Source organism: Choloepus didactylus, chromosome 4, assembly GCF_015220235.1.
Source record: "Choloepus didactylus isolate mChoDid1 chromosome 4, mChoDid1.pri, whole genome shotgun sequence".
In the NCBI taxonomy this organism is placed as follows: domain Eukaryota; kingdom Metazoa; phylum Chordata; class Mammalia; order Pilosa; family Megalonychidae; genus Choloepus; species Choloepus didactylus.
In genome coordinates, this window is record NC_051310.1 from 89,130,541 (window position 1) to 89,143,687 (window position 13,147).

Sequence of the window (13,147 nt, forward strand, 5' to 3'; positions counted from 1 at the left end):
GCTGTCCTTGTTTGGTGGCCTCCAAGGCATATTTGTCAGTGGACTGACCCCAGGCACTACATGATAGATGAGGAGACCCCAGGTGAGCAACTCTGTCCTCTGAGCTCAGGGGTCGGAGTCACTGCCTGATAAACCTCACAAGCACTTCCTCTAGACTCATGGGGCAGACTTAAGGTCCATGTGGGGGATACTGAAACCCCTGAAATGGGGTTGTGGTCTCTCCCCCGTTCATAAGGCCACCTTGACCCTTTCTTCACTCGCTGACTTGTCCCTTAGATGAGCGATCTTCCAGAGGGCTGAACCAAGCCAGACACTCAACTGAAAGTTTAGTCATTTTCCCTAATGTGGAGAGAAAGAAACCTGCTTTATTAATAGCATAAATCCAAGAGTGGTTTCATCTTCAGTCTTAACCCCTGAGCACTGAAAGACAGTATTCGTAAAGACACTCTCCAAATTTGCCAGGAGCCTCTGGAACATCAGGATGGCATCCTCCTGTAAACACTCATATGCCTGCAATTGGAAGGGACCATCTTAGAGGGAATGGTATGTGCTTGAACCTAACTGAATTTGGCCTAATGAAAAATTCATGCCAAAGGGGCACAAATGAAAGGTAGTTTATTTTACTTTTTTAAACTTTTCATTTTGAAATAATTTCAAACTTACAGGGCAGTTGCAAAAATAATACAAAACCCATACAGACAATTCCAACATAACCTTCACCCTGATACACAGATCCACCAACTTTTAACATTTTGCCACATTTGCTGTATTATTCCTTCTCTCTCATCTATTATCTATTATCAGTCAATCAATCTATCCATATCTATTTTCTAAACATTTGAGTGTAGGTTGTACATATCATACTCCTTGAACACTTACTATCACCATGTACATTTCCTAAGAACAAGGATGTTCACTTATGTTATCACCTTAAGGATTTTATCAAGTTCAAGATACTTAACATTGATACAGAGCTTACAATCTATATTCCAATTTGTTCATAGGTCCCAATAATGTCCTTTGGGCATTTTCTTCTCTCTTATTAGGTCCAGTCCAGGATCATGCATTGCATTTCATCATCATTTGAGAGTAGCTTATTGATCCAACTTATTCAAGGCTGCTAAGAAATACTTGGGTAATAGGAGCAGCCTGGGAATATTCTTCACGTTATTTGAAACAGTGTTTCAGGACTCTGCTGGGTGGGCAGAGGGGGAAACTGAGGATTCAAAATCCTCTTTGGGACAGAAGAGTTGTGCCTGGGTCGTGAGCTATAAGCTTTTCTCCATAGCGGCCTCCTCCTGCCTGTGGCCAACTGTAGCACGTCTTTACCCCTGTCTGGACCCTCAGATCCTGGGCCCTCTAGGGCATGTGCCAGTCATGCTCTCTCTAGTTCTTGTCCACTGTAGAGTCCTAGGAAATATTATGTTTATGTCTGGGAAGTATTCTGCTCACGTGTAGTCAGAAACAGGATCTGTATGGATAAGTTCTTTTGCCAAGGAATGAGTAGGAATGGGTGGACGAGTCGAGTCCCAGGAATCTGCGAGCCCCATGCCTCCTAGGGTGTATTTTATCCCTCTTTGCCTTAGTTTCCTCATTCTTCACAAGGCTCATTCTTCACAAGGCTCATTCTTCACAAGGCTGTTCTAAGGACTATGTGAGTTAGTGTGTGCAGGGCTGTTCTAAGGACTATGTGAGTTAGTGTGTGCAGGGTGCCTGGCAGTGGTAGCTGTGGAAGCAGCCTTCTGAGGTGGACCCAATGATCTCTCCTCCTAGTATTCACACCCATGTGTAAACTCTTCCCCTTGAGTGTGGACCGGACCTAGTGAGTTTTTTTTTTCCTTTTAAGAGAAGTTGTAGGTTTATAGAAAAATCATGCAGAGTTCCCATATTATCCCTGCAACCCCTGTTTTCCCTATCAACACCTTTGCTATAATTGATGAAATAATATTACAATAATTATACTGTTCACTGTAGTACATAGTGTACATTAGGTTCACTGTTTTGTACAGTCCTCTGGTTTTTTAAAAACTTTATTCTGGTAACATCTATACAACCTAAAATTTCTCCTTTTAACCACATCCAAATATATGGTTCAGTGGTGTTAATCACGTTCACAATCCTGTGCTACTATCACCAGTACCCATTACCAAAACTTTTCCATCCACCCTAAACAGAAACTCTGTACCAATTAGCATTAACTTCCTGTTCCCTGTGCCCATTCCAGCCCCTGGTAACTGGTATTCTAGTTTCTGACTTTATGAATATATTTAATTATTTCATATCCATGAGATCATGCAATATTTGTCCTTTTGTGTCTGGCTCATTTCACTCAACAGGATGTTTTCAAGTTCATCCCTGTTGTTACTTATACCAGAACTTCATTCCTTTTTATGACTGAATAATATTCCATTGTATGTATATACCACATTTTGCTTATCCAGTCATCTGTTTGTGGACACTTGAGTTGCTTCCACCTTTTAGCAATTTTGAATAATGCCACTGTGAACATCAGTGTGTAAATATCTGTTTGAATCCCTGCTTTTGATTCTTTTGAGTATCTACCTATATGTAGGATTGCTGGTCTTTTGATAATTCTATCCTTAACTTTCTGAGGAACCACAAAACTATTTTCCGTAATGGTTGCACCGTTTTACATTCGCACCAACAATGAATGAATGCTTCTGTTTCTCCACATCCTCTCCAACACTTATTATTTTTTTTCAATAGTAGCCATTCTAGTGGGTGGTTTTTCATTGTGGTTTTTATTGGCATTTCCCTAGTGGTTAGTGATATTAAGCATCTTTTCATGTGCTTTATGGCCATTTGTATATCTTCTTTGGAGAGATGTCTATTCAAGTCTTTTGTCCATTTTTTAATTGGGTTGTTTGTCTTTTTGCTCTTGAATGCTAGGACTTTTTTTTTTTTTTAATATATATTCTGGATAGTAAACCCTTATCAGATTTGTGGTTTCCAAATATTTTCTCCCAGTCTGTAGGTTGTCTTTTTACTTTGAAGATGAAGTCCTTTGATGCACAAGAGTTTAATTTTTTAAAATTTATCTGTTTTTTTTTTTATTTTATTGCTTGTGCTTTGCTGTAAAGTCTAAGAAACCATTGCCTAACATAGGGTCCTAAAGATGCTTCCCTATGTTTTCTTTCCTAGGAGTTTTATAGTTTTGGTTATTTAGGTCTCTGATCCATTTTGAGTTAATTTTTGTATATGATATGAAGTGGGGGTCCATCTTCATTCTTTTGCACATTGATGTTCAGTTTTCCCAGCACCGTTTGTTAAAGAGACTGTTTTATCCCCTTTGAGTGGACATCACCCTTGTCAAATATCAGTTGGCTATAGATGTGAGGGTTTTTTTCTGAACTCCAAATTTGATTCCATTGGTGTATATGTCTGTCCTTTTGCCAGTACCATCCTGTTGTGACTACTGTGGCTTTGTAATAAATTTTAAAATTGGGAAATATGAGTTTTCCAACTTTGGCCTTCATTGTCAAGATGGTTTTGGCTAAGTTGGAGCCCTTTACCCTACCATATGTATTCGTTGATTGGCTTTCCCATTTCTGCAAAGAAGGCTTTTGGAATTTTGATAGGGACTGTGTTGAATCTGTAAATCGCTTTGGGTAGGATTGACATCTTAACAATATTTAGTCTTCCAATCCATGAACACAGAATGTCCTCCCATTCTTTAGGCCTTCTGTGGTTTCTTTTAGTAATGTTTTATACTTTTCCATTTACAACATGCCTGGTTAAATTTATTGCTAGATATTTGATTCTTTTAGTTGCTATTGTAAATGGAATTTTTTCTCTGTTTTCTCTTCAAACTGTTCATTTCTAATGTATAGAAACACTACTGATTCTTGTGTGTTGATTTCATACCGTCACTTTGCTGAATTCTAGCACTAGTAATGTTTTGTGGATTTTAAGGGATTTTCTGCATAGAGGATTGTATCATCTGCAAATAGTGAAAGTTTTATGTCTTCCTTTCCAATTTGGATGCCTTTTATTTCTTTTTCTTGCCTTTTATTTCTTTTTCTTGCCTTATTGTTTTGCTTCCAGTACAACGTTGAATAACAATAATGACAATAGGCATCCTTCTCTTGTTCTTGTTCTTAGAGGGAAAGGTTTCAGTCTGTTACTGTGGAGTATGGTATTAATTGTAGGTTTTCAAAAATGTCTTTTATCCTGTTGAGGAAGTTTCCATCTATTCCTAGTGTTGTAAGTGTTTTTATCAAGAAGGGGTGCTGGATTTTGTCAAATGCCTTTTCTGTGCCAATTGAGATGATTATGTGTTTTTTCCCCTTCATTCTTTTAATGCAGTCTGTTACATCAGTTGATTTTCTTATGTTGAACTACTCTTGGATATCTGGGATAAAACCCCGTTGATCATGGTGTCTTGTTGGATTTGGTTTGTTAGCATTTTGTTGAGAATTTTTGCGTCTATATTCCTAAGCGATACTGGTCTGCAATTTTCTGTCCTTGTGGTATCTTTATCCAGCTTTGGTATTAGGGTGATAACTTATAGAATGAGTTAGGAAGTATTCCCTCCTTTTCAATTTTTTGGAAGATTTTGAGGAGGATTGGTGTTGATTCTTGGAATGTTTGGTAAAACTCACCAGTGAATCCATCTTGTCTTGGGCTTTACTTTGTTGGGAGGTTTTTTTTTTTTTATTTAATTGGTTTAATCTCTTTACTTGTTACAGGTTTGTGTAGATCTCCTATTTCTTCTTGAGTCAGTCTAGGTAGTTTTTATGTTTCTAGGAACCAGTCCATTTCATCTATGTTGTCTAATTTTTCATGTACAGTTGTTCATAGTAAACGCTTATAATCCTTTTCATATTTGTGGGGTTGGTGGTAAAGTCCCCCCCCTTTCATTTCTGATTTTAGTTATTTGTGTCCTTTCTCTTTTTTCCTTTGTCAGTTTAGCTAAAGTTTTGTTGATTTTAGTTATTTTTCAAAGACAAAACTTTGGGCTTTGTTGATTTTCTCTATTTTTAAAATTCCCTATTTCATTTATCTCTGGTCTAATCTTTGTTATTTTCTTCCTTTCACTTGCTGTCAGTTTAGTTTCCTCTTCTCTTTCTAGATCCTCCAGGTTTGAGGTTAGGTCTTTGATTGAGAGCTTGCTTCTTTTTAATGTAAGCATTTAGTGCTATACATTTCCCTCTCAGCACTTCCTTTGCTGCATCTCCTAAGTTTTGATGTGCTGTGTGTTTGCTTTCATTCATCTCAAGGTATTTCCTAATTTCACTAGTGATTTCTTCTTTGACCCATTGGCTGTTTAAGAGCATGTTGTTTAATTTCCATGTATTTGTGAATTTTCCAGTTCTTCCTCTGTTATTGTTAGCTTCTTTCCATTGTGGTTGGAGAAGTTACATTATTTGTTTTCAATATTTTTAAATTTATTGGGACTTGTTTTGTGACCTAACACATGGTCTATCTTGGAGATTGATCCTTGGGCACTAAAGAAGAATGTGTATTCTGTTTTGGGTAAAGTGTTCTATTTATGTCCTAATTGGTTTATAGTGTCATTCAAGTCTTTTGTTTCCTTATTGATCTTCTGACTAGATAGTCTATCTGTTATTGAAAGTGATGTATTGAAGTCTCCTACTATTAATGTAAGACTGTCTACTTCTTTCAAATCTGTCAACATTTGCTGCATTTATTTTGGGGCTCTGCCATAAGGTGCATATATATTTATAATTGTTTTGTATTCTTTTGAATTGACTCCTTTATCAGTATATAGTGATCCATTTTGTACCTTATAACAGTTTTTGACTTAAAGTCTGTTTTTTCTTATATTAATATAGCTACCCCAGCTCTCTTTCGGTTACTCTTTGCAGGGTATATTTTTTCCGTCATTTCACTTTCAACCTACTTGTGTCTCTGAATTTAAGGTTAGTCTCTTGTAAATAACATATAGTTGGGTCATGCCTTTTTATCCATTCTGCCATGCCAATCTCTGCCATGCATGTGTACAACCTATGCTTAAGTATTGAGAAAATGGATTGATAAATAGACAGATAGATAGGGAGATGGTTGGATGAATGGGTGGGTGGATAGGTTAGATAGGTAAAAAAAATGATATGGCAAATGTGGCAAAATGTTAAAATTGATGGGTCTGGGTTTCTGGGGAGAGGGACAGGTATGTTGGAGTTCTCTGTATGGGGTTTGTTATTTTTGTAACTGTCCTCTAAGTTTGAAGTATTTCAAAATAAAAAAATTAAAGAAAAAACCAAATACTCTTCACAGTTTTTGCCAATTGGCCTTGCATTGGCTGGTGCTCTACTTCGAGAGTTGAGCTCTCCTACCAAGAGAGATAAGGAGAAAGTGAAGTGCAGGGTTCTGTCTGGTCTTTCTGAGCCTGTGTCTTGTCCTGGGCTTGGCTTCCTCATGGCCTTAGGAATTCTCCCATTTACAGGAATCTGAATATCCATTCTGTTCCCTTTGATATAGACTTTACCCCCCTCCTGGGAGCTCTGTTGTGAGTCTTACAGATGGTAATCCTTTACCCCAGCCTGCTTTGATTGAATTGTTTCTTACAAGGCTTTGGCTGTCCTCAAGCTGCTTCTGCCTGCAGGGCAAGTTCTGGGAGGATGAGCCAGAGACAACTTTCCTGGTTCCATATTTCAAGCTGCCACCTGGTAGATTGGCACTGACATACAGACACACCAGTATGTGTCTGGGGGTTACTCTACTCCCTCCAGAAAGAGCCAGGGATCCACGATGGGAGTGCAGGCTGGCTCCACATTGTGCCGGGGGTGGGTGGGTGGGGAGTTTAAAGCTGCGTTTCCTTGATCCAGTGCTTGCCCGGTTTACCATAACCCTTTAAATGCTTTTCAGAGTTCTGAAGAAGAAGGCTCTGCCACTTTTTGCTAGTTGTTCAAAGAATCTGTGGGGGAATGGCACATCTTATGCCACCATCTTGGTTGACAAGACATTTAGGTTTTACCCCTAGTGAGTTGCTTTCAATGGGTAGAATTCTGCAAAAGTGATGAGATGTCCCTTGTGTGATTAGGTCACAAAAACTGTGACTCCCATCTTGTTAGCACTCTCTTTCTCTCCAGCTCTCTTGCTTGCTCACTTTGATGAAACCATCTGCCATGTTGTGAGCTGCTCTACAGAGAGCTTCACCTGGCAAGGAACAGAGGAAGGCCTCTAGCCAATAGTGGGTGAGGCCCCGAGGCCGTCAGTCCAACAGCCTGTGAGAAATCTAATCCTGCCAGCAACCACTTCAGTGAGCCTGGATGCAGATCCAGTCCTGAGTGGAGCCTGAAAGTGACTACAGTCCCGGCCGACACCTTGGTTGCAGCCTGTGAGAGACGCTGAGCCAGATGACCCAGCTCAGTCACACTCAGATTCCTGACCCACAGAAACTGAGATAATAAATGTTGATTTAAGCTACGAATTTTGGGGATAAATCATTACACAGCTGTGGCTAACTAATACAGTAGCCATTAGAGTATGTTTACTATTTTTAAAAACTGAACCCTGGTTAGTGATATTACCTGAGGGGCACACCAAAATCATGGGGAAGAGGAACCTCTAAAATAGAGAGTCTAGTCCCCTACACTGATCTTGTAGACTCTGAGTTGAGCCCCAGATGAAGCTGATATGCATCACCAGCAGAGAAACCTTATTGTAGGCTTCGGGCTGATTACTGGAATTAAGCAGTCAACTTTTAAAGTATGCAGAGTTCTGGGCCTCGTTGGAGAAGATTCTGATCCAGTTGATTAAGGGTCAGGCTGGGGATCTGAATTTTTAAAGACTGCATTAGATGATTCCGATGTACTGTCTGAACTGGAAACTACTAGTTTAGGTTATGTTTGCAGTATTTAGCTAATGCTGACATTTCCTGAAGTGCTGCTTAGTGTTAAACCAGTGGTTTTTATCCCTGACTGCACATTATAATCACCCAGGGAGCTTTTAAAAAACACTGTTACCTGGGTCCCACCACAGACCCATTAAATCAGAGTCTCTGAGGGATGGGCCTCAGCCCTAGTATTTTTAAAAGCTCCCCAGTTGAATTTAATATGCAACTATAGGGTTGAGAACTTTTATGCTAAACATTTAAAGAATAAGTAGAATTTGCTCATGAACTGCATTTGGAATGCATTTGATTATTGCCTGTTTTTAGCCTTTCATAGAACTAATTTGTTATTAAAAATGAAAAATTTCCCATGTGGCCAGATCAGTGTAACACATTAGATCTATATCACCCTTTCATCTAAATGCTAGATTTCTATAAATGCGGTTGAAAACAGCACCAGCTTTTTCCCTTTCTTTCTGGTAGCATCGTCATACTGTTGGTTAATTGGTCTTACAAAAGAACTAACTTTTAGATGTTTTTCACATAAGCTGAGAGGTGTGGCTCCTTTGGGATAGAAGTGAAAATGCTAGTGAGGAAGTTAAAGTCATGGAAACGTGTCACCTGGATTAGCTGATCTGATTTTGATGCTCATTCCAGGCCCTATGGGGAAAGGGTGGGTGCTGACCCTGGTGGTGTTAGGGTGTCAGGCATTTCTTCTAAGGGGCCGTGTATTAGCTTCTTAGGGCTGCTGGGACACATTACCATAGACTGCGGTTAGGGGGTGGGGTGGGTTTACAACAACACAATTTATTCTCTCACAGCTCTGGAGCCTGGGAGTCTGAAATCAAGGTGTCTTCAGTTCCATGCTCCCTCCGAAGGCTCTAGGGGAAGATCCTTTCTTGCCTTTTCTAGCTTCTGGTGGCTCCAGGCGTTCCTTGGTGTGTGGCAGCGTAATTTCAACTTCTGTTTCCGTTTTCACACTCCATGTCTCTCTGTGCATCCCTTTCTCTTATAAGGACACTCTCATTGGACTTAGGACTCACACTATTCTAGTATGATCTCTTAATTCTTACCTTAATGGCATCTGCAAAGACTGTATTTCCAAATAAGGTCACATTCTGAGATTCTGGGAGGAGATGAATTTTGGGGGGACACCATTCAACCGACTACAGGCTGTCAAGCGCCTTCAGGAAGAACTTTGCTGCATGTTCTTGGCGATAGCCTCTCTCAGAAATGCTTGTGTCTGCTTGAAGGTTGGTGCAGGGGGTGGGTAGGATAGAGACAAGAGAGATGACAGGCAGACATGTTATTGATTGTCACTGCTTGCCAGGTGCTGACCATATATTTATTATGCCATTTAATCCTTAAACAGGTGGTTCTCAAAGTATGTTACCTAGACCAGCATCGCTTTGAAACTTGCTAGAAATGCAGATTCTCAGGTGACCCCAGACCTATGGAATCAGAAACCCTGGGCTGGGGGGTCTAGCGATCTGTGTTTTAACCCTCCTGGTTATTGTGTTGCACACTGAAGTTTGAGAACCACTGCTTAAAAACATCCTTGATCCTTAAAACAATACTGTGGGTTATTATTACTGTTGTGCTGAAGAACCCACAGGGAAGGCACCATGTCCAACCTGCCCCAAGCAGGACATGGCGCAGCAAAGTAGAAATGCAAACCTGAGTTCACCTAGCTTTAAAGCCCTCATGCTTTTACCATATCCATCCTGTCATCCAAAGGATTCTATAATTGATTTTTATTTCCAGCTACTCCTAACACTCCCTTCTTTCTGGAACGGTGGCCCCACCTTCTACTTCTCACCATCTCCAGGTCGAGAGTAACCCTCCCAGACATGCTTTCTAAGTTTTGTCTGTAAACTAATTAGAGGTTTGAAAAGGCAGTATCGAAAGTGCCCAATATTATTTTTATTAGTCTTCGTGAGTAAGAAAAACAATGACAACAAGTCAATATTATGTGCAAATGGCAGTAAAATCCCACTAAATGGCTCCCTGGCACTAATTTTGTAGAGTAAAATCAATGAAAGTCCTGTTAGGCCTAATAATGTTAAAGGCAAAAGGCCCTGCCAGCCAGGGAGTTTGCTGAAGGATGGAGGCAGCTTTTTACTGTTACTCAATCTGGAAGAAAGTTAACAAACGTACTTAAACCTCTAACCCCCAGCGTGCTACCAATCAGGCCTTTGAGGGGTAATTAGCATCTGGTAACCTTGGATGTCTGGCTTCCCCCTTCACCAAGACCCTGACATCCACAAGATGGCAGTAGCCCCTAAAGTATCACACACACATTGTTTCTGCTTTTGGATTTCCAAATTAAAAAAAAAAAGATATATCATCAGTCTAGAAGAGACTATGCAAGATCATCCTTTCTAGTCCTGCCCCCCTCTACTTCTAGAACTGTCTACCTCGGAATCAATGTTAGCAAAACTGCTTGTAAAGCTCTTAAAGACAGGAGCTCCCCGAATCTCATGTGTTTGTTATCTGCTTATTTCGCTTATTTTATCTACTTATTTTCTATCCTCCCAACTTTTTAGTCTGAAAAATTTCAAATCTAAATAAAAGCTGGAAAATGATACTCGTTTGCTTTTCACTTGGATCCACCCATTGTTAACCCATTACATTTATTCTGTCCCTCTTCTCTCTGTCTCTTTTTTGGATGATTTGAAAATGAGTTGTAGAAATCCTGAGACTTCGCTTCTCAATAATTCAGCACGTGTCTCCTATGAACAAAGGCATTTTCTTGTACATAGCCACAACGTGATTATCATACCTAAGAAATTTAACATTGACACAGTAATATGATATCCAATATACAATCCATATTTAAATTTCCCCAGTAGTCCAGTAATAGTCTTTATAGTTATTTCCACTCCACCCCTCCAGAATCCATTCAAGAATCATGCATTGCATTTAGTTGTCATGTCTCCTGAGCCATCTTTTATCTAGAGCTGACACCCTCCTTTTTTGGTCTTTTAGGACTTTGGCCATTTCTAAGAGCCCAGTCCATTTGTTAATAGAATGCCCAACACTCTGGATTTATCTTACTATATTTGGGTTAACTATTTTGGCAAGAATTCTGCCTGGGCAATTTGCATCACTGAGGAATCATGTGATGTCACATAGTCCCATTATTGGTGATGCTAGGATTGACACCTGGCTAAGGTACTAAAACTTACAGAGAGAAATAATTCTTGTCCTGTGGCTGCTGCCATGATGAATTGTCTCCCTAGTCCCTCTCTTGACTTTCTACAGTCTGTACTCTCCCCACAGCAGACAGGGGAATGTTCTTATAGTGTCAGTAAGATCAGGCCATTCCTTTGCTTAAAGCCCTCCTATGGCTTTCCAGTATGTTCCAGATAAATTCCAAACTCTGCCATGGTCTTCATGGCCTTGCATGATCTGACCCCTGCACCGTTGTTTTGTTTTGCACTGTTCCCCTCCTTCCTCCTACGCTATCATCTTTCTGTGATTTTGGAGACACCAAACTCGGTGTTTTTTTCTATTCCCTCTGCCCTAGATGCTCTGTGCTGGCATCTTGGCCTGACTGGCTCCTTTTTGCCATTCAGGTTTTGGCTCTTATCCCTCTCTCATTCCCTTGTTTGTTTTCTGTGAAGCACTGTGTGATCATAGAAATAGATGAGTAGATCTAATCATTGATGAATTCATCTACTAATTTATTATTTGCCCATCCCACAGGCACACAGGCTCCATGAATACCAATGCCTGGGTGTTTTGTTCACCACTGCATTGTCAGCCCCAGAAGAAAGCCTAAGCACAGAGTAAGTGCTAAGTAAGTGTTTGTGAATGAATGGATGGATGAAGTCAACTCAGTGTCCTATTGGACCATTGTTTTAGGCTCTCAGAAAAGTTAAGGAGTTACAGTTCCTGCACCCAAGTGGCTCACTTGTTTTGTGGGGACAACTTAAACAGAAGAAGACAACTAGATTCCAATACAGCAAGTGCTGGTCACTCTGGGCCTACAGAGGAGAGGGTGGGGAATCCTCCTCTGAGGAAGGAAAGGTTTCAGAGTGTGGGTGACTGTGGAACTCATCTCATTTGTATAGTTGTGCCCAAATTCCCACTTAAAAAGCTATGGAGGCAGCACTGGAACAGTGTTCTGGGTGATGGAACACCCAAATTCCCGATCTAGCTGCATGACAGCAGATCAGACACATAACCCACTGGGCCTCATTTCTCTCATTTGCAAAATAAATGGTTTGGATTCAGTGACTCTTGGGTCCCTTTAACGCCAATATAATCTGAGATTAAGTTCTACTCTTTGTGGGCAGGTGACCTCAGGCAAACCTCTTAGCTGCTTATGCATATGTAAAATGGGACGAACAATGCCTGTCCCATACAGTTGCTGTGGGAAGCAGTGTTTTGATGAATGGTGACCAAACCTGGAAAACTGTAACACGCTCTCCAAATGTGAGGGGTTATTGTTATTCAGGGGCAGTTCCCCTGAAACAAAGAAATTCCTGTTGTTCGTGTGTTCAGAACTGTCTTTCTGCAGCTGCCTCAGTGAGAAAAAACTAAAATTTTTAGTATAGATTGCTTCCCTGGAAGGCTCGGTGTTCTGAACTGAAGGGTCATTAGAAGACCAGATGGCAGGGAAGTCTTTAGATTACTGTTTCCAGGAGCTCCATGGTTCAGTGAGAAACCCAGTGCCCTGGCAGTGCCCTGCAGAAAGGAAGAGCAGTAATGCCATTTGCAATCTCTGCTTCTTGCTCTCTTCGCCTCTGCAGTCCCTCCTGTCCTGGGCACAACTACCCATCTGCTGCTTCAGGGAGGGGGGCAGAAACAAGCTTGGTCATGTCACATATCGCCATGACAACAGCATGTGTGTGTCCCTGGCCACCCACCAGCCGTGGGGCAAGGGGGATGCCAGGAGCCTATGGAAGTGGGCAAATGGGACAGCAGGGAGGTCTGGGGCAGGTGTGGGTGAGACTAGGTGGGGAATGGAGGGAAAACTTTGTCTTCCTTTTATTTATTTTTTTTTTACAATTGAGATATAATCCGCATATCATAAAATACACCCTTTTAAAGTGTACAGTTGAATGGTTTTCAATATATTCACAAAGTTGTGCAACTATCACCACTATCTGATTCCAGAACATTTTCATCACCCCAAAAAGAAATCCTGTATGTAAAGAAATGTCATACTCCCTATTCTCCCCTTCCCCCAGCCCCTGGTAACCATGAATGTACTTTCTGTATCTAAGGATTTACCTAAACTGAACGTTTCATGTAAATGGAATCACACAATATGTGATCCTTTGTGTCTGCCTTCTTTCACTTAGCATAGTGTTCTCCAGGTTC

General features: G+C 40.6%; 1 protein-coding gene across 1 annotated transcript in view; it reads left to right on the forward strand.

Annotated features, from left to right (window-relative positions):
• AGBL1 (ATP/GTP binding protein like 1) overlaps positions 1 to 13,147 on the forward strand; it is a 1,004,372-nt gene that overhangs the window by 12,438 nt on the left and 978,787 nt on the right. Inside the window, exon 2 of the mRNA XM_037832989.1 lies at positions 11,525 to 11,607. Coding sequence (XP_037688917.1) covers positions 11,548 to 11,607 — 60 coding nt within the window. The 5' untranslated portion in view covers positions 11,525 to 11,547. The remainder of the gene's footprint in view (positions 1 to 11,524; positions 11,608 to 13,147) is intronic.